General features: G+C 44.2%; 1 protein-coding gene and 1 pseudogene across 4 annotated transcripts in view; both read left to right on the forward strand.

Annotated features, from left to right (window-relative positions):
• ASG3 (SNF2 domain-containing protein / helicase domain-containing protein) overlaps positions 1-22,644 on the forward strand; it is a 164,752-nt gene that overhangs the window by 120,709 nt on the left and 21,399 nt on the right. For 3 of the 4 annotated variants that reach the window (XM_087690912.1, XM_087690913.1, XM_087690914.1), the window contains 9 exons: positions 11,488-11,620; positions 11,714-11,825; positions 12,116-12,205; positions 12,294-12,401; positions 12,583-12,792; positions 15,216-15,341; positions 15,438-16,129; positions 16,245-16,390; positions 17,377-17,556. In XM_087690912.1, the coding sequence (XP_087547038.1) occupies positions 11,488-11,620; positions 11,714-11,825; positions 12,116-12,205; positions 12,294-12,401; positions 12,583-12,792; positions 15,216-15,341; positions 15,438-16,129; positions 16,245-16,390; positions 17,377-17,556 (1,797 nt within the window). The remainder of the gene's footprint in view (positions 1-11,487; positions 11,621-11,713; positions 11,826-12,115; positions 12,206-12,293; positions 12,402-12,582; positions 12,793-15,215; positions 15,342-15,437; positions 16,130-16,244; positions 16,391-17,376; positions 17,557-22,644) is intronic. The other variant, XM_087690915.1, reaches the window with a different exon arrangement.
• LOC148026473 (uncharacterized) lies at positions 239-2,120 on the forward strand (annotated as a pseudogene).

A 22,644-nucleotide genomic window follows, 5' to 3' on the forward strand; every position in this document is an offset into this window, starting at 1 on the left:
CTTCAGCACGGGGCGGGTTCGAGACGCCATTGACACACTCCAAAATGGCCGTCCCCAAGACCACGAAGGCTTGGTAGCAGAGCATTTGACCCATGCTAGAGACATACTGGCACCTCTCCTAGCACACATGTTCAACAGAGCCCTATGCGAAGGCTTCCCAGCCAGTTGGTCAGCCAACACCATAATATCTATCCTGAAGGCCGGAGATTCCATGGTTCCCACGAACTACCGAACAGTCATGGTTGGCCATGTACTAGCCAAGCTCTATGGATCCATACTGGACCACGAGCTGAGCAAGTGGGCAGAGCAACACCAACACCGAGCAGCAGGACAAGCAGGGTTTAGGAGGGGGTTCTGCACCCTTGACCGTATCCTCACACTGAGAGCCATCATAGAGGAGGGCAGAGCACATGGAAGACGGGTGTACTGCTGCTTCGTGGACTTCCGCAAGGCTTTTGACACAGTACCGAAATACGATGGGGGATACTGGCACTATACGAATCGGTAAGGGGCCGAGTTCGGGCACCGGGAGGGCTGTCAAAGGAGATCACCAGCACCATCGGAGTCAAGCAGGGGTGCCCACTCTCGCCCACCCTATTTGGCCTCTACATTGATGAGATCTGAGAGTACATAGATAGATTGGGCGAGGTGGGATCGAGCCTGGGAGGGACACTGATACCTATCTTACTATATGCGGACGACATAGTCCTCAGCTCCAGCACACCCGAAGGGCTGCAGCGCCAACTGGACGCACTACAGGCCTTCTGCCAAGACAAAGACCTAACTGTGAACCTGGGGAAAACCAAGGTCATGGTGTTCAACACGTCAACCCAATGGCTCCGTCGGTCGGTACCCCCCTTCACATACGGTGGAGAAACCGTGGACGTGGTCCAAAGATACGTCTATCTGGGGATTACATTCTCTGGACCGAGATTTACCCTGAGAAAAGCCGCGGAAGATAGACTAACCCGAGGCTATGCAGCCCTCGGGTCAATGGAGAACCAATGTGCCCGCATACAGTTCCAGGAACCCCGGACAAAACTCTGGCTTTTTGACACCTTGGTCACACCAACCCTCCTGTATGGGGCTCCCATATGGGGGTCCAATCTCTACCACACACGGAGGGCCCCATAGGATCAGCCACTGCCCGAGGAGGAGGCCACCTATGAGGGATGGGACCAGATGGAGAGACCCCTAGTACTTATGATCTCACGGATGATCCGAAGCAAGCCCTCCGTACCACACGAGATCATCCGCGCAGAGCTGGGGGCACCGCCCCTCGTGGCTGAGGCCCTCTTCCAGACCGTGACCTTCTTGCGCCGAATATGGGACCTGCCCCGGCACCGATACCCCAGACTCGCCCTGAAGTCATCCAAACAGCTAGCAACACAAGGGGACACTGAGTGCTGGTATGCCCGAACAGAGACCTGGCTACGGCTCCATGGCCTGCACATGGACCACCTCCCCCCACTACAATACAGCCTAGACTGCCCACACCTGGAGCTCAGCCGAGAGGAGGTAAATCGCATCACTAGAATGGATATCATCCAGACAGACACCGCCAGGACATGGGTGAGCCCCACATCGGAATTAGGAACCAAGAAGGCTTTCTACCGAGAACACTTCCTGCATATCTCCCCGGACGGCTTCATCACCCGCCCAAGCTACATGGACACACACCTGTCTCACGGGGTTAGAAGTGCCATCGGATAGATCCGCACGTCCTCACACCAACTACGGGTCGAAACGGGCAGATACGGGGCCAACCCCCTCCCCCAGAAGACCGAATCTGTCAGCTCTGCCATCTCGAGCCAGAGATAGAGGAACACTATATCTGTAGATGCCCAGTGTACTACGAAATCCGGGGACGCTTCCACTGCCTATTCAGCGAAGGATTCGGACCACTCTCCAAGGTGATGGAATTCAAAGACCAGAGATGCTTGGGGCTCTTTCTACTGGAAATACGACGCCACAGAGACCACCTCCTACGAACCACGGAGCAAAGACAAGGAGCCACCAACCAACGCACACTCAACGACTTCTACCAAATACCAGCTACCCTCCCCACCACCGAGGTCCCACCAGCCCAACCGGCCTCCCGGCCCCCAGGGACCACCTAAGAAATAGCCACAGCGAGAGGTAAAGCCCGGCGACCACGCCCCGCCGGCCCCCGTCCCTGCAGAAGACACTGGTCGAAGATACAAGGGATGCTACGCCGCCATCGGAGGGCCCTGCCCCGCCGCTTTAGCCTCTCCATGCTAGACCGACCCATGCGGGACATCTTAGGATGAACACCCCAGGAGCAGTTCCACACCGCACTGGGAGTACCTCTAGATTGTATCTAGTCCAGATATCATTTTGTACCTACTCAATTTAGTTCAACATAGCATAAATGTTAGCTTCACTGGGACTTTTGAAATCTCCCAGACATTTGTATGCAACATTTTGGTCTCATAGGCCAACTTGGCCTGTTGTAGACGTTAATATAACTTTCTTTCTTTCTTTCTTTCTTTCTTTTCTCTCTCTCTCTCTCTCTCTCTCTCTCTCTTTTTCCGTAATGGATGTTATATTTATAAAGACCTTTAAGCCTAGCAATCTGTCCCTGAACATTAGAGGCTCAATCAAAACGAAAAGCATTCCGAATGGTCCAATTGTGCCAACAGCCTCAGTATCTGAGAAAGTGAAACAAGATCTTCATATGCGACTGTGCCGGTGTGGGGTATTTGGGCTGCACAAAAACCCAATCAAAAGGGCTTGGCGAGAAACCAACCACTGCTCGCTAAACCGCTGACAAGAGTGACCAGATTTTCTTAGCGAGAGGGCAAGGAATAAATTGATGACGGGCCGATTCCAAACTGGTGGTGCAAAAGAAACAATTGCCGTTGTAGATTTGACGCTTGGAAAGGGCTGAAGCAAGAGGAAGACCACCAATTATCACCCCCTAAAGAAAGACCTTGCATTTGAAAGGTGTCTTGTTCAACCTGTCCTCCATCACCGTTACCTTCCACCATGACTGAGATTTACACAATCCCCATACAGTATTAGCTTTAGTAACCAGCCATTGATGATCTTTAATCAGAAGATGATACACCTGGTTAGCTGAGGCCTTTTCCAAATTCAGCCGGCTTGCAAGGTCCCAGTCCTGCCAGGGACGATCGGAAGCAAGGGCAGGAAAGGGTTGTTTGCTCTGGAGCACCATTAAAAGCTGTCCCCATAAATCACGGTATCCACGAGGGATCCTGAAAAGCCTCTTGGCTGTAGGAAACAATATCAACACATTGTGAGTGGCAAGGGTGGCATCTGTACAACTGAAGTCAAGCCCAAACGTGCCATGCGGTTAAATTTTGGTCTGAGCTTATGTTTACCTTCCCAAGAAAGTAATCGCGAGGCTGCCAACAATTCCAGTTGAAAAGAGTTAGTAGCTAAGCGGTCCTCCGCTGGATGCCACTAAGCCTTCTGGAGAACCAATTTCCAGGAATATACCAAATGAGCAAGCATGGAGGATGAAGGACTAGAAAACATAGAGTCTGCATTAAGAACATGCCACTAGGAGCTCCGAATTTGGGTATTACCATGCACAAGCCCGTGATCCTCAAGAAAATAACGGGCTATAAAGACCCATGGGTGATGATCCAAGCACATGGCACGAAAAAGAGACCAACGGAGTGCCAGCATATGAGTTTCGGCATCCAAAATAGCCCCACCACCCATGTGTTTGGGGGTACATGCATGCGACCAAGAAATCCAGGAAATGCTTGCATGCAGGGAGTCCTTCCATAACATGAAACAAATGTACTGAGTAAGAGCATTCAATGTAGTAGTAGTCCAAGGCAGCAATGGCAAAAAATATGTGAGCATTGGCAACATAATTGTCTGAGCCACTTTGAGGCGAACATGGAAGGGTCAAGCCTGTGACTTCCAATACAGAAACTTAGCTGCCAATTTCTGTGAAATCCACTCTAGTAGTTGCTTTGGCCGAACATCAACACCCAAAGGGTACCCAAGATGCCTGACAATGGAACCACGGGGAACAACCATTCCTGCCAGTCCGATGACTGCAAATCTGACTCCGTGCAACTGAAAATGACTAATTTTCAAAGCATTGATATGAAGACCAAAAGCATGACCAAAGAGAGTCCAAACATCTAATGCTTTGCGAAGATTATCCTTGTCCACACTCAAAAACATAAAGCTGTCATCAACCAAGGATTGACTAATGAAGTGCTGTCCAAAAGGAAGAGACAATCCAGCCAACTGAGTAGAAGCTGCCATATGAGATAACATCGAAAGAACCGGATGAGTCACAAGGGCAAAAAATAGAGGACTCAAAGGGCAACCCTGTCTCACTGAGCGTGCAAGGAAAAATGGCTCGGTAACACCACCATTCAGCATAACTCGCGAAGAAGCTGCAGCACTAATGGTGTAGATCAAACGAGGCATGCGAGTATCAAAGCCCATAGTAGACATAAGTTCTGCAATGAAAGACCAATCTAAATAATCAAAAGCCTTTTCCAGGTCCAATTGAATCAATACCACCTCCTGATTACAGTGCCTTGCATAGTCAATAGCCATTTGCACATTTAAGACATTATGCAGAATGTTTCGGCCCTTAATGAAACTATATTGAAGAGGATGCACAATGGCAGGAAGATGCTTATGGAGCCGATTCGCCATCACTTTGGAAAAGATTTTATATATATAACCCATCAAAGAAATTGGTTGCCAATGTTTTAACATAGACGGCGAAGGAAGTTTTGGAAGCAGTTTGATAAGTCCTTTCCATAAGGAAGGCATGAACCTTGTTTCCCAAACCTGCTGAAACATAGCCGTCAATGGTTTCACCAGTCGGGTAGCAAAAACCTCAAAGAATTCATTGGTGAGACCATCCCAACCGGGACTTTTATCCTTGGGCAAATGTAACAAAACATCCATAACGTCCGCCTCATGAATATCTGTCTCCAAAGTAGTTTGCATGTCATGTGGAACTTGATTGCGGACCAAATCATAGAAAACTGAGCAGGCATGAGTAATTTGGTCAGAAGGTGAAGGAGTAGAACCAAGAAGGTCTAGAAAATAATTCCTACACATATTCACAATAGTCTGAGGATCAATGACCATTTGCCCTTTTGCATCCTGGAGTCTAGTCATATTCTCTTGAGCAGGAGATGCATGGAGAGCTCGAAAGAACTTATGAGTCTGACAAGCACTATCTTGTAAATTCTCAGTCAAATTTTGCAATTTGGCCTGCTGATAAGATTTCAACTAAAACTCTTTAATAAGATCAGCCAAATGCATGGCCAATGGCAGCAGAAATACATCATCTGGAGTCTCCACCAGTAGAGAACAAACCAAAGCCAGTAATTCCTCCGCTGCTTGTCGACGCCGCGGACAAAGAGAGGCATGATGGATCCCATACTACAGAACAACCCGCTGCACATTAGAGAGCAATCGTTCAAAAGAAGCATTGCCCTCAGAGGATAAGTCCAATAAAGATCTATCAATCAATTGCTGTTTATAACCCTGAAAGATTGAATGCTTCAAATAAGACGAGTTGAAACGCAAAGGGAGTCTATCCAGAAATTGCTTGAAAGGTGCAATGGGTTGTACAAGCATCTCAAGCTGTAGAGGAAAATGGTCCGATAAGGCATATTGCTGCAACACTTTCATTTCCAGCATCCCATAAAGAAAAGCCCATCACCGAATGCTCTGATGTGGACTATGAAGGATCAACACACATATTGAAATCCCCCATCAAAAAACCCCGTGTTTCAAGTGACAAGGAGGTCTGCAAAGTATTGCAAAGATCCCGGCAGGATAAAGAGTCATTTGGAGCATAGAGCCCAAGTAACCATAAGATCTCTCCTTCAAATAAAACTTCAATCACCACAAAACGACCATGTAGATCATTTTTAATAAGAACAGGCTGATATTTCTCATGTACAATCATAAGCACACCAGAATAATGCATGGCATGTGTCCCTGCATAAAACAAGCGAAACCCATGGCAATCCACAACTTTTCCTGCTTCACCGTGACTCTTGTGCTCAACAGCACACAAGACATCCCACTGATTCTCATGCAATAAACTCCACATTGCATGTTGCTTATTGCGAGAACAAATGTCTCGCACATTCCACGTGGCTATCTTCATGTGTATTCAAAAAAGGAATTAGGAACGAGGCAAAGCTTGCCTTGATTTAACCTTTTCTGCTAGAATGTTAAGGACTCCCTCATCCAAAAAATTAGCTAACACGGCAAAAGAGTTTTGACGACCAGATTTAGAGGTAGATGGTGTATCCACTGTCTTGGGGATGGAACGGGGATAACGACGATCCCATGGGTTAATCACGTTACCTCTAGCATCAAAAGCCAACTTAGCAGGTGGGCCCTTCGGACCATTCGTATATACTTTCCTAGTAGGCTGATTGCGGGGAGCAGAAGAAACCATAGCATGAGTAGTGTGCTCTGAAGACAACATGTCTTTCCTGCACATATAAGTACGCAAGGAATCTTGTGAAGCATTAGGCACAGTATCCGCCATGCCAGCATTAAATCTTTTACCTTTTTTTGCACGTACATCTACCCAGTCATTGTCACGGGAATCCAAACCCGAAACATGTTGTTTGCCTTTATCCAAAACTTTAGGTCGCTGGGTCGCATCCTGCGACGGAGCATCAAGCACCATATCTTCCATGGGAAGCAAAACATGCTCAGCATCTGAAGTCGGTTGCTTCGCTGGACATTCGGCCATAAAGTGCCCCAATTTTCCACACGAAAAACAATGCCCTGCAAAGTTACCCCATTTCAAATGAAAGTGCAAAGGATGCATGCCAGAGCAATTAAGACATAACCAAGCAGGCTTTTTCCGAGGAGTGTTCCATAACATACACAAACGGTTACAATTCATGGCCCTTAGGCTCGAGGGAACCAAAACAGTGCCCACAACGGCCATGGCATCCTTTAAGAGTGGCCAATAGACAGTCGGACAGTTTTCCACTTCAACCCACAACGGGCATTTGCGTTGAAGCAAGCGCTGAAAATCTGCCATTGGGTGCCACGGCACAACATGGACCAAACGGCGATCAAAGAACAATGGCAGTTTGATCAACAGACCGGCACGATGCTTCTCGGATTTCAACAGCACCTCATAAAAGCCTCGGGGCCCAACAAAAATCTCTTCAACACACTCCCCTTGTAGTAGACTTTGCAGCCACTGGCGAATATAGGAAAGCACTGGGATCCTACCAGTGAAGAAGAGTATAAGAACACGTTCATAATACACTGCGAATGAGCGCAAAACATTTTTTGGATCCACCGTGGCTTCTAGAACATCTTCAGTTTCAGAGTCAGAAAACACTTCATGATTATGTTGAACATAATCACCAAGCAGAGTGTTGGCAAACTCCAACAACCGAAGTATGGGAGTCACTTTCTTTGGCCCACTTTTGTCGTTGAGAGGGGCGTCAGAGGTACGTCTGGCACGTGGATATGCAACACTAGGGGCACTGGAGAGTCAATGTGCTCACATACAATTCCAGGAGCCCCACACCAAACTTTGGTTGTTTGACACCCTAGTCACACCTACATTACTATATGGAGTAGAGGTATGGGGTTGCAGCTTGTACCATAGGCACCTTAGCCCACTCACTGTGATCAGATTGGAGTAGAGAGGGATTATTATGATGGCTGGTATAGCATGGAAAGGCCATTGATCATGATGATAGCACGCATGATTAGGAGTAAGCCCTCCACTCCACACCCCATTGTCAGAGCAAAGCTAGGGGCAACACCCATAGTCATGGAGGTACTGTTCAGGGCAGTGACCTTTTGGCATAGACTATGGGAACTTCCACGCCATAGATACTCTACATTGGCACTAACCTCATCTAGACAACTAGCAACAAGAGGCGAGAAGAACTGTTGGTTTTAACAGATGGCTATTTGGATGAGCCTACATGTTTTGGAGATTCACCGTCTTCCACCTTTGGATTATAGGCTTGACTACCCTACACTTATCTCAGCCGATCAGAGTTGAACTAGGTGATCAGAGCTGATATCTTGAGGATTGAGATGTCAAGGACATGGATCCACCCACCACTCTCTCTAGGATCGAGGATGGAGTTCTACAGGAGTCATTTCTTGTGCCTCTCTGATGATGGTTTCACTATTCGGCCAGCATATATGGGCACCCATCTCTCCCATAGCGTACGGATTGCTATTGGACAGATTCACATCTCCTCACATAGGCTCCAGATGGAGACAGGCAGATGGACAAACACCCTAGCAGAGGATAGGACTTGCTAGCTTTGTGGTCGAGAGCCTGAGACGGAGGAGCACTACATATACAGATGCACAGTATACTATGACATATGAGGACGGTACCATTGCCTCTTCCAGGACGGATTTGGACCCCTTTGTCGCGTCATGGAGTACGAGGACCAGAGATGCCTAGGTCTCTTCCTCCTGGAGCTCAAGAGGCGCCGAACTGCACTATTGCGAAACAAGAGGCCAGCTCACCTAGAGGGACACACACAGAGAGCAGTGACAGACTTCTTCTACAGAGCCGACCCTATTGACACTACAAGCCTAGCAGAGACAGAGCCAGCCCACCAGACACCTTACAGGCCACACTGTGGAGTCACATTGGATAGAGCCATTTCCCTTCGTCGAGCATGACGACCCCATCTACCAGGACCACGTCTGAGGAGGCTACATCACAGTCGGATTAGAGCCATTATCATGAGACACTGCAGACCCACCACCAGGCATATCAGTGAAGCAGCTAGGGACCGCATCATAGCTGAGATAATATCTTTACCTTACTGATGAGATGAGATAAGACATGGATGTACTCTGGATTGTCTCATAGGCCACATTGGCCTTATGTAGACGTTAATATATCTTTCTTTCTTTCTCTGTCTATTATGGAGCTTCATCCTCCACAGCCTGCTAGGCACACGTGAGCTCGAATTGTAGTAGTCACTAGATATCAAAGTGTGATGTGCAAGTGGTAAGTGATGATATACAGTGCACGGAAAATTGTGAAGTGATGTGCAATACAATGCTCATATAGAGATCCCCAGAAAAGGGGTAGTGCTTCTCACTCTTAACCTCCTCCTAGCAATACAATGCTCATATAGAGATACCAAAAAACGGGGTAGTGCTCCTCAGTCTTGACCTCCTTCTAGCATTTTTTGCAAATCCTCTCGGCTCTAGGGATGTGGGTTGCTATCACTATATCGATCATGAGTTGGTGAGAAGAGACCCTGACTTGGCCAATGGCTATTTGCATCTCGTGTGGCATGTAATGTTTAGGTATCCGAGTCTCTCAATGGAAGGATTTGCTGTAGTCCTCATAATGTGGTCCATGTAGTATGACATCTTCAAGGGGAGGGGCTATTAGGATGAGATCCATCATGCTATATGTGCAATTGATAGATATCTTGTCGCATGACCAGGTTTCTCTTAGTGTGAGAGAGGTGTAAGGAGGGGGAGTCAAAGTCATGTTGGAAGGAGGGGAGGTGGTCCATGGTGATCCGATATCCCATGAGCCATTGCTCTAACTGTGCATACCATGAGCTCCCATATCTTGCTTGTGCTTAGTGCTAGCTGCCTCAAAGCCTCGAAAAGTCTCCCAGGCAATTTGTCTGGATGTATACCTGGTACTCTGTATATAAAGCTCTTTGTCTCAAAGAGGGCCTCTGTCGTCATAGGTGGTGCTGCAAACTCTGCTCTAATGATGTCATTTGGTACTAATGGTTTGTTGCAGATCATCTGTGAGAGTAGGATCCCCACTCCTGATTATTCATAGACACAGTAGACCTTAGTATTAGTGCCTGGTACATGTGGGGTGTGGGGTGCAAACTCTTTTGAGGATTTGGATAGAGATCATCCATACTCTATGTGAGAGATGGGAGAGGTTGCATGGTGGCTCTGAGAGGATGAGGATGAGGAGGGACTCCTACTAACGTACCTTGGACTCCAACACCTTTCACACAGCCCCTCAGATGGTCTAGCATTATGGCACACTAGATTGCTTATGTAAATAACCATTGTATTTATGTACTTAGCTACTCTATACAAAGTTCTTTGTACTTGTATCTTACCTCAATGGGAATTTTCTTGGAGGTGCTATTAACAGAATTTCTTCTTTTCTTGAAATAGAAGATATCTAGGGAGAATGGTGGATGTCAACTTTATTCTTCTCATGAGCATGTAGTGCATCACTTCCTATGTTTTGAGGTTAGATTTGCAGCTGCTACCATTAGAGCATGGATATGCATTTCATCTAGCATCCACTAGCTACCACCGACCACAGTAAAAGGGAAGAGGAGGCAGCCACTTCTCTTCAATTTCTATTTGTGATTGCAATTAGAGTTGGGCCACACCATTGGACAGAGGACTTACCTATTCTGGGAGAGGTTCTGTATACAGGTTGCTGACTCAGTTGGAGATTGGTATGCATTTTATGAGCTACTGCAAGAGACCAGAGGCAGAGACTATAGGGCCTTAAGGGAGCTAGAGCTATGATAGAGGCTGTGAGAGGAGTACCTCACGAGTGGAGGACAAATTACAGTACAACCAATTCTCATAGCTTGATTAATCTCCAGAGGGGACATCCTCCTTGGGGTCATTGCTACTAGCAGAGATAGGATCATTCGCTTTCACGTTTGAGGAGGATGGTCACCTTTAGTGAGAGCTTGGATTAGAGAGAGTTCACAAGATGCTTTTAGATAGTTACAAACAAAGAACCAACATGTGGTATGAGGTTTTCTGGGAGAGCCACTCCTTTCTCCTCATTGGTCACCTTCTGAGGAGGATCCCCACTCCTGATTACTTGCAGGCATAGTGGACCCAGGGACACTATCATAGATTGGAGCTGATTTCTAGTATTATTACTGGGTACATTTGGACTGCAAGGTACAGTGACACTTCAAATCTCTAGGATAGCTCCAATGCAGAGATTCTACGCCTTCTTGCAGATGTAGGACTCTGGGGACCAGCACCTTCTTTCACACAGCCCCTGAGATGGTATGGCATTATTGTGCACCACATTGGTTCACGCAACCGTTATATTTGTGATGTACTTAGCTACTCTCTAGAAGGTTCTTTGTACTTCATGTCTAACCTCGTGGGGATTTTCTTGGAGCTATTATCAGTAGAATTTTCTTGTCTTTGAAACCTTTTCGTGAAAGAAGGGGTAAAGCTACTGAGTTTGGATAATCAGTACATATAGAAAGGCCCCACTAATGTCAGATATGGAGAGATCATTCTTTTGATAAGTTCCTAAACTTGACTGGGGGTATTCTTCATGTAAATGCTTCATATAGGACTCATTTGCATTGCCAGGTTTTAGGTGGAAACGAATTAGACATTACTTATGACAGACAATGCCAATATTGAGGCTTTCAAGCAAAGCTTCGCACTTCACAAAAAGTTCAATGTGTGAGTCATAAAAGAAAAATATTTTCAATGTTCTGCTTGCAGGCATAGATGCAGAAGGAATAGGGCAACTGAAACTTCTGAAAAGTATCATAAATGCTTTTATGCTTCGTCGAACTAAAGCTGCTTTGGTGTCCAACAAGACACTTGTGCTACCCTCGCTGTCAGAAGTGACATTGTGAGCTTGCTTTCTGAATCATTTGATGTGAACATCCCGTCCCTTGCTGATGTTTTCTCTGCAATTTGATATAATTTTTTGGGATCTGTGAAGGCTTGCAAGCTTAATGCCGATGCAGAAACAAATTTATCTGTGTATACTTAAGAAAGAGTTGCCCCAGATTATGGCCAAGACTGGAACATCATCCCAATCACTACAAAACATCGTGAGTGCTCTTACTGAAATGTGCCTTTATGCAAAAATATGGTTTTATTAGAAGGTATTGCTCTTACATCCCGTTCAAAAAAGGTAGAGACAGTTGTGTTAAAAATGTTAAAAATATCAGGAACAAGCCTCACTTTGCACTTTGCCAGAACAGAGCTATAACCATCATTCAGAAGCCTCATGCTTATGCCACAAGTTGCTTGAATGTTTAAGCACTATTGCCATCATATCAGCTCTGCTGAAAGGAGTTTTGTGATGGTATAATTTCTAAACTTGTAATATTCACTGTAGATTGTACAATTAAGGAAAGCTTGCAGTCATCCTTATCTGTTTGATGGAGTCGAGCCTGAACCGTTTGAAGAGGGAGAGCATTTGGTTCAGGTAGTGTAACACTGTTATTTGGAACTGAGTGCTTTTTCCAATTTACAGTGGGTTGCAATGTGATTGATTAAGATATTTGAACTTCCAGGCAAGTGGGAAGTTAAAGGTGCTGGACTTGCTACTTGAAAACTTGTTTGCTGAGAAACATAAAGTTTTGGTGTTTGCTCAAATGTCACGCACATTAGACATTCTCCAGGTTTCCTGCTCTCAGCTTATTGCCTTTGCCCTTATGGCTTTGCTCAGTAAGCTTAACAATGATTTTTTTTCACAGCAAACATCGTTATCGATCTGTTTGTCTGAAAATAATAGTAGGATTAGTTGAATTCAGCTCGTACACAGATGCCAAGTTTTCTGTTGTGTCATGGCTGCTGGTACAGGATTACCTAGAGTTTCGCCATTACTCATATGAACGGCTAGATGGTTCTGTACGGGCTGAAGAAAGGTTTGCGTCAGCTCGTAAATTCAATGCTAGTATGGCAAAAGATACTGCAGCCAAGGAAGATTTTGGAGGGTCAGACAGCCCCTTTGTGTTCTTACTGACCACCAGAGCTGGTGGTGTTGGGCTGAACCTGACAGCAGCAGACACTGTACTTAACTGTCCTCTTCATGTTTTCTGCAAAGTCTATTATGTTTGAGCTGTATTAGATGTAAAGAGCACATTAATTTCCCTCTAGTGTCATGATAGAATAAGGTTTGAAATCATTTTTGATTGCTCATGGGAAGCATATGTTTCCTATTGGTAAGTGTAATGGGAACTTGAAAAGGATATTTGGCAACTTGCTGAAGTCTGTGTGGGGATTGTATGAGAATCAAGATGCTAGTTTGGTGAAATTCACATAAACTTAACGTGGATTATGTTAAGCATCATCGGTGCATAGTATGTATGTATGTTTATGTACAATTCAATTTTTCAGAGTTTATGGGCATTTTCATGGTTTGTAAGTGCCTTTTAGGCACACTCAAAGTGGAGTTAATGATAAAAGTTGATATGTTTGTTGGTCCATTGCACCTTAATGGTGGTTAAGAGGATGTTAAGAGAACTTTCTTTCTTCTTGCCAAGTTCTTTTTGAAAAAAAATACATTTATTCTATATATTAGAAAGATCAAGATATACCTCCAGGACATGCAAGCTGCATCTAAACACTAATAGTGACCTTGGAGTAAGGTCGCCTATGGAAGGCCACTGTTAACCATCTAAATAAACTATCTTTGTCTAGGTAGGATCCTGAATCCTAGCAATATGATACTTGAAGCCTGAAGGTGAGCTGATGTGCAAAGGACGTCCCCAATCATAACTCTCCAAAGAAGAATCTTGCTTTTAAACGAGATTTTGATGTCCATCCTTTCATGAATCATAAGTATAGTCTTCTACCAAACACACTTGACTTTCAGTTTCTGAACTCTATCCACTTTCTTGGTGACCCAATGCTTACCTTGAACTGACATTACATTAAGCTGCAATTGCTGTCTCAGTAAGCGTAATGATGTCAAGCAGACCACAGCTCATCTAACTGCCAAGGTTGGAAGATTATCCTGTCTGGCTACTTGCCATTGGTATATTGCCTAGGGCTACTATGTATTGGATGTATCTTCCTGGATGACACCAACCATAGTCCAGGGAAACTCCAAAACTGAAACATAAATGGAAATGGAAATCGCAATGTTTTAGAAGAAGGAAATAGAAATGCCATGTTATTAAGGTGCGGGAGAGAAGATGGGAAGAAGGGGAGATATGTAAAGGGAGGAAAACCAAACGAGTATGGGTGTCTTGAAGGGATAGCAAGTATAGGCCTATCATAGCCCATACCCATATCATTTCCAGAATTTTGCCACTTGACATTCCAAATCCCAGTTGCAGATAAAAACCTGTTTCAGACATTTCGCAAATAGTTCTGGAGTTTTGGGCACCTCCAAGAGGTGTTTCAGGGTGTTTTCCGCTTCTATGCACCAATCATATCCCAGAAAATTCTTGCATATTGGCTTTTACCAAACTTTGCTCAGGATTTTATGGCTAAAATACCCAGGGCTGTTGAGCAATGCACATATCTTGTAACAATGCAATGCAAGATCAGTGGTTACAACATAGACTCAATAGAGCATCCCCTCCGAAATGCTCAGGGGTAGTGTGACGCTCCCACCAGATGCATGCTTGATCATGATTGTTTCACAAAGTAACTGAATAGGTTGCATGCATTCTTAAAACTCTCCTGATCGACGTAGAAATGGTAGGATAACAGATACCATACTAATTATTATCTCCTCTGCCATCCCAACTGGCAGGAAAGGCTGCTTGGTGCCTCCTCATACACTCTAAGTCACCCTGTAAACTTGTTCATTTTCTAAAGGTATGAATAATCTGTGTCCAAGCATGATGTCTTGTAGGTGATAGTATACTTAAGGGCTTTTGATCCAGGTAGCAATGTTAGGTTAGATACCATACTAATCATTATCTCTTCTGCCATTTCAAGTGGATAGAAAGGCCTCTTTTTGCCTCTTCATACACTTTTAGTCACCCTGTATACTCTTCCATTTACCTCCAAGGGTATGAATAATCTGTGTCCAAACACGAGTGTCTCATAGGTCATGGTATACTAATGCTCTGTCTTACTGCATCTTGTTGTCCAGATGCCAATGAGGCTCGAAATTAGCTTCCATCAGCAGAAATCTCATAGAAGTAGTGCTTCAGGCTCCAAGCAAGTATCATCCTGCATCTTGCACCAGCCAGGTTTTTCCCCTTGAATTTGTTTCCTATCCCCTGGAGACCATCTTGCAAGGCATTGCTTTTGATATAATCTAACTCCACTCATCATCTCCAGCCATGCTTCTGAATCCTTATATTCTTGTTGGTTTCTTTTGCTAATTTAATTAACCACACTTTTTACCATGAACATGTAAAGGAGAAACAAATTAGGCAATCTCACAAAATCTGCGTTTGGCATATTGCATAGAAAAAAGTAGTTTTCTCCATTAATTTAATGGATGAATTTTGACATGAAGATTGTGATTACAGGTCATCTTCTATGAGCAGGATTGGAATCCTCAAGCTGACAAGCAGGCATTGCAACGGGCACACCGCATCGGCCAAACTCAACCAGTGTTGGCCATCAACTTAGTTGCCAAAAATACAATTGATGAAGTGCGTGCATAATCTCTTCTAATATATTGGTTTTATGCAGAAGTGTTGTGTGATTCCTTGTTTATAAGTCAGAATGCTGAAAGGAATCTTGTGCAGGTTATTTTAAGTAGAGCGAAGAAGAAGTTGAAGCTGACTAATGCTATCATTGGACATCCTGACTCAGATCATGAACCTGATTCCCTTAGTAACCAAAATCCCAGTGATCTGCAGTCTATGATTATTTTTGGCCTGCATAAACTGGACTCAACAGTCATAAGTAGATCAGAGAATGAAGCACAGGCCCAAATTGAATCCTTGGTAAGTGAAGCACTTAAACAGCGAAACAAACAGGTGTTGTGTGCATCAAAGGATGATGGTTCTCTCTTTCATGAAGACTTGGAAGAAAATATTTACAGTTTTGAAGGTGAAGATTTTTCCATGAAAAAGAGAAAAGATGAAGATGAACTGAATATCTCTGCACAAGAAGACCAAAGGATTCTAAGTACGTGGATACAAAAGCTAGGGGAAATTTCTGATCAAGATTTGGAGGCAAGGCAAAAGAGGAAGGGGCATTTGGATGCTGGAAGGGACATGATGCGAGAAAGTTCTGATGCTGCCAAAAAATTAAAGGCTGAACAGAGAAAAACTGCAAAATGGGAAAGCCTTGGTTACAGATCAAAGGCCCTGCCTGATCCAGGTGAGGTTGAAAACAAAAAAATATCTGATAGTAATGGCTCATATATTCATTTTGTGTTTGGAGACTGTACAAATCCATCAGTCAGTTCTCATGAGGCTGCAGTAATTTTAAGGTCAGCAATTATGTTTTGTTCTCCAAACTCTCCATAGTTCTTATCATTTCTTGGCAACATGTAATTGAAAATGTACAACTGAGAGATATTGGCATTATGGATATCTGGCGTGCAGTGTTGTTGATAACTCTGGTAGATGGGGAAGTGGAGGAATGTTCGCTGCATTGGACAGGCTCTCGAAAAATGTCCAAGAAGCATATGCTAGTGCTCATGCAGCGGGAGATTTACATGTTGGGGACCTTCATCTTCTTACACTTGATGGTAACTTAAATGTCCTTGGCTCTACTAGGACCTTATTATTTAAAATGCAAGATTCCATTCATATATTTAATAAGAAAGCAAAAAGAATCTATCTTTGGTCAATCATACTATTGTCTATGCGTCCAAGGTTAACCATCACAACTCTATCAACATGCCACACTAGTCCATCTCATTCTTCATGCTTATTCTGCTTTCTGGAGTGATTGTTCTGAAGGTTCTCTATGGTAACTTTACCAAGCCAATAACATTCCCCAGAGCTCCCTGATTGGAAAGCACTTGGCAGCATTGGAGTGATTAAGATCGGAGAAGGCATCTAGATAGGCATTGTGCTTAAAGTAAAATAATTCAGTGAGGTTTGTTACATCTTCCTGGAGATGTATTGGTGGAGATTTGATATACAGCCTTATTGAAAAGGCACCAGAGATCTAGCTGGCTCAGTTGTCAGGAGCTTCCTGTTTGAACATAGTTGTAAAAGGACAAGTGCTTCAAGAGCGTCTGATTTAGGATAAAGCTCATGGCATAGTTTTTCCATACAGCAATCATACGTCATATGCAAACGGGTATGAAAGTATGATTGGAATATGATTCAGGTCTTGGGGCTGAATCATATGTTGCCCTAATTTCACACACAACACCTTTTTTTAATTAAATTATCAAGTTTTGGTGTTTTTTAAAGTCATTTCTGTCCCCAAATGTGGTCGAGTCTGAAATAGGATATCATACTCCAGTTTTCGTACGTTTTTCATACGTCTGCATTAGCAATCATACAAGTATGATAAAATTATGGCTCATGGATTGCATCAATCAGACGTTGAACAATAGTGTGGTAGATGGAAAATTAAACATTTGTATGACCATTACAAAGTATGCAGGGACTTCAATTTTTAAACATTTGGAATTCAAGGGAAAGGGATATGTGAAATGCAATGCACCTCAGGCAGCTTGTAAGCCCTGAAGAGTCTAATCTAGTTTGCATTATTCTGCAGATTATGTTTCTAGGGCCGAAGAACTTTCTCAATCATCAGCAAATGATATCGAGATTAGTGTTGGTTTGGCTGTCGTTCAGAGTTATGATCATCGACGTAAAATCCCTCGAAGTAATATTTCTATACCTGCTTTGGAGACTTGCCTCAGAAAGGTAGCTGCATATGCAGCTTCCATATCAGGTTTGATACTTATTCTTCGAGTGCATTCTAAAGACACATCAAATGTCAGCTTTAATACTTGCTTCACCCATAAGTCTCTTCATTAGATGCATTTTACCTCTCTATTTGTAATTTTATTGAAGCTTTCTTTCTTGCATTTTCCAAAATTTCCAATAGGATTTATATGTTGGTCATAAAGCTGTGTCATGCAAAAGGTGCTCCTTCATGGGCATTATTATTATTATTGTTTTTTGAGACCGCAAACTGATGTGCATGACTGGATCCTAAGTGGGCTCCTAGAACAATGAAGACCTTTGCTTGGGGATGAGATTCGTGGAGGCTATCAAATAGGGCCACCAGTTGGAGGTTCAGTGGAAAAAATGGCAATGGGAACTCCAGAAGAAAAAGTGTGTATGGGGAAGGTTGGTCCAAAAGGGAGGTGGCTAGAAGGCAGGCATATAAAGAAAGGTAAAAGCATTTTTTCACTAGTTGGAAATGAATGTACAGAATGGCTAATGGAACTCTCGGCAAAAGGTGGATATGGAAGTAGCCTGGGATGTTAATCTTCAGCTCAGATCTAGGGGTGGGTCAATAATCTCTTCAGCTCAGATCTAGGGGTGGTTCACTGATTATTGACCCAGATAGTCAGAGCAGACCTCTGTGGTAAAGCTGATTATGAGAGCCCTTCCTTCTTCCAAGCCAGGAGCTGTGGAAGGAGTTACTGTGCAGATTAGACTATCGTTCCTGGTGATGGAGGACCATGGCAGCCTGGCATCCACTAGATATATCAGCACATCCCTGCTACAGGGCTAGGGAATGGTTTTGATGTCAGATTTCTTACAGCTATTATCCGGGGTTGGAGATCAGTACCTACAAGACTTGACCAGATCAGCCCAGCCAGTGTTGAAAAAAGGCTCAGACTCTCACTTTTCTTCAACAGTTACTCAAGGTTGAGAGCCCATACCATCAGACAGGACAAATCTATCTTGGTGGAGGTTCTATTCACAGATAGCTCGTACAGTGGTAGGGTGGTTTGCATTTCTGCTTAGCCATAGAGACAGAGGCTTTGCAGGATCAGAGGGGCTAGAGACGTGGTGGAGAACATTACAGAGGTGGTATCCCCACAGTGGACTGACACGGACACTTTTCACACAGCATTGTGCTCTTCACCAGAGGAGACATTCTTCTGGTAGTGATGGCTATTAGCGGAGAGTGCTTACCATCTTTGTACATGATGATGGTAGACTCAAGAGAGAGGATCTTGATCAGTTGGAGTCTATTAATTGCTCCTGCCAGAGGATTAGGCTTGTGGTCCATTGTGATAAGCCTTAGGTTCCGTCAGAGACTGCGTTTGGATCTTGGAAAGTTGGTATGGAGAGATCCATTTGCAAAGACACCTATGGATATATCCTTTTTTGGATACACCACTAGATTGGGGAGGAGGATCCAAACAAGGATGATAAGAGTGATGCTAGCGGCACCTGTGTATTGGACTATAGAGGGCATATCATTATCACATAGATGTTTAGTGTTGATACATGGCTTGATAACAACAAAGATCTTGTTCCTTGTTTTAGATGCAATGAGACACAAAGGCACTACATTGGAGGAGAGCCCTTAGGATGGTCTTTCATGGCACAGCAAAGTCTATGATTGTGACATGGGGGACAGTGCTTGGGTCACATATAGAGGCCCAGCTTGTAGACATAGATGTATAGAGATATCTGCTTACCTTGTCAGCTTGTGAGAAGGATTGCTACACCCGATTTTTCGCAAACAGTGGACTCAAGGATACTGTCATAGATGGAAAGCATCATTGGTTGGTATATATGAGCCACTGAATGCAACCATGCGGTAGATCTATTGGATATATCAACTGCAAAAACTTAAGGATTTGGACAAAGATTGTCCATACTCTCTGTGGAGATGGGAGAGCATATAGAGCAGCTTGAAGATTATGAGGAGGCTGAGATGCTTTTCTCAGGACTTGGGATTCTGGCATGCTCTTTCACTATCAGCCATGTATGGTTTTGGATTTAAAGACCTCTTGATTTGTTATTTATTGAGATATTGTAATAGACTTTTCCCTTTGTTGTGCGTGCGTGCGTGTGTGTTTTTTTTTCGAAGTCCCTTACATGACTATTTGTATACTGTACTTTGCATTGGGATGCATTGTCTCAAGGAGACTTATTGATAGGATTTTCCTTTCTCAAAAAAAAAAAAAAGAAACTTCTTTTCTTGGGGGGGAAAACCTTGCTAGGGAAAAAGTAGGTAGCTCATTTTTGTTTTAGCTAAGGAAATGAAATGGCCAAAAAAAGAAAAAAAAAAAATAGTGAGGATTTATAGCCTTAATCGTATGCATATTCTCTAAGGGGTCTTTCACATTCATTTGGCCTTAGTCTAACTATTTGAGGCCCGAGAAAGACATTCTAATCTACATGCATGTGGCATTAGTTGGCCACTTGTAGTTTTGTGGCTGCAAGTTCCAAAGATATGGCACTTGAAGGTATGAAATCTTGAATAGACTGAAGATGCCACTTCTAGGGAGGGTGGTGTCCACATTTTGGATGAGATCTTGGTTCTTCTCTTGAAAGCTTGTGGATAGAGTCCTGGTTCCTATGAAGTGAGTGTCTATTTTTGGGACAGGAGGTCGGCTCTTTTTTTAAAGAAAGAAAAAGGAAATTTCTATTAATAAAACCTAGGAATACTTTTTGCTGAGATAAAATACAGAGTACAAAGAAACTTGTAGACAATAGCCAAGTACATTCTAAATACAATGGTTGTGTGGACAACAAATCTAAAGGGCTATAATAGTAAGGCAAAAAAAGTGCCGGTGTCCCAAGTCCACAAGAAGGTATCTCTCTTTGTGATCCTTTCAAAGCCATCCTATAGCCTTTCCCATCTCATGTGGAGAGAATGGATGATCTTTGTCCAAATCCTTGAGAGAGTGTGTGCAGTGGAGACATCCTAGAGGTCTATAGCGTTGTTGCAACTCACAATCCAAATGTACCAAGCAATACTACTAGCAATCAGCTCCCATCGATGACAATGTGCCAAGGTCTATTGTGCCTTTAAGTACTCAAGATTGGGGATCCTACTCAAATGTTGTCCAACGAAGAAAAATGATCGATTCCCTTGAATATCCTTATATTTATATGCTAGAACTTTGTCTATGACCCAAGCAATGGCCCCCCAAGTCACAAACATGGTCTTTATTGTGCCATGAAAGACTATCTTGAGGGCTCTCCTCCATACCTTTTGAGCTTCGGGACAGTCCTATAGGTAGTGTCTCTCCATCTCCTCTAGCTCACCACATCTCACACATGCCACTGGGACCCTATTATACCCAAGCCATGTACCAGTATTAACCTTTTGTGAGCTAATAGCCGTAGGAAGAGGGATATCTTCCTAGGCCCAAACCTATCATCTAGCCTCCTCCAAAAGCATGATAAGAAATTATCTGAGATGGCCTATCCATTCCAATAAGAAGTGGTCGCAAGTTGTGCTATGATCCTACTCATTTGAATCCTCCTCCTTGGCCTGGTATTGTAGCCAAACAAGGCCACATCGCGTGGCCTATCAAGGAATGGATCTTCGGATATAAATTGCTAACCCATGTTACCATGAGGGGCTTCAACTTGGGGATGTGATTGCAATTGTACAAGGATGGGATGGATTGGGCTGGGAAGCTAGAAGACCCATGCTATTATGCATTGTGCGTATTAGAGAAGATTGCATAGATGATAGTGGGACCTAAAGGAGTAGCTTTAGGGAGAAACCTTCTTATCCTTCTTTGGTTGCACCATTAGGGTAGGGAGGAAAATATGGATTGTTGGGGGTAAAGGTGCCTCCGCCTAGCCGCCCATGTATTATTACACTAACAGTCACCGCCATTGCACACTACAGGTGGCGGGCGCCCGTCACCGTCACTTTATTCTTTATTCTTTTAGTGACAGTTTGAATAAAGGAAGGCCCGGTCACACATTGTGAGCGTTGGAGTTCCCATTTCTTGTCTCTCTCTTTTTTGCTCTTGTTCTCCCGCCATAGCTCTCAAGTCCAAGCTTCGATCCGTCTCTCCCTTTCAACTGGTATCAGAGCTCGGCTTCCCAACTCTTAAGCTTGGTTCGTGGCATTCTCAGCTTCCCATCGACTCCCTGCTCGCATTGGGTCTCCTTCCCGGCAGCCATATCCGACTCCTTCGAGCTCCTGTCACTCCCGGCTTCCCGAGCACCTTCCCGGCATTGTTGCGCACCTTCAGGGCATTACATTAGAGGTATTTGATTATTTTCTTCAAGGTTTACTTCAGTTCTCAGGTCACATAGGCTGTGAACAGTTTGGGGCAGCCACCATTGAAGCTCCATTACTTCATATCTTCATTGCCCCTGCTCAAGAACCCTTGAGGCTTGGTGTGTACCCCCTTGGGCACCTACTTGAGCCCCTACTCCACCCCAGTTGTGCCACGTGGGCTGCAGGCCCCCCAGGACAGCAGCACACTGTTTGTGCCTGTTTCCAGGCTGATCTCCATCTGCTTCACACCCGATCCTCCTCAAGCTCCAGGCCATTGGGCACTTCCACAGGGTTCATTTGAGGCATTTGCACATGTTTTGATGCTTGGTATTGAAGGCTGAGCATTGACATTGCTTCTAGGCTGATTTAGCACTGTTTTGGGACTGTCATAACAGTCCACAAACAGTTTATAACAGTGCTACAGTAACATTTGATGCTTATGCTTGCTCGGCATTGTCATTTGATGCCTGGTTGGTCCCGTATGATGCCTACATGTTAAGGGAATGTATGCCTATTGTTTGGCAACCATTTGGCACTGATTTGGGACTAAAATTTCTCAGTTTTTGACAGTTATTTCATGCTGTAATAAAAGTGGGCTGAAGCTATTCTACATGCTTTGGGTTATGCCTATTGGTTCCGGCCTATGTCTTGGATATATGCCATGAAGTATTGATCTTTGGGATACGACTTCGAGCTTGGATTTCATTCCGGATGCTTTTGGAAGAGCTTTGACATTACGCACTCATTGACATGGTTCGTGCTTGACAGTGGTATATGCTTTGACAGTGATGCTCCTTGGTTTATGCATACCTGTTGCCTACG

Source organism: Lygodium microphyllum, chromosome 13 (genome assembly GCF_053477565.2).
Source record: "Lygodium microphyllum isolate KBCC chromosome 13, Lygodium_microphyllum_v1.1.10, whole genome shotgun sequence".
Taxonomy (NCBI): domain Eukaryota; kingdom Viridiplantae; phylum Streptophyta; class Polypodiopsida; order Schizaeales; family Lygodiaceae; genus Lygodium; species Lygodium microphyllum.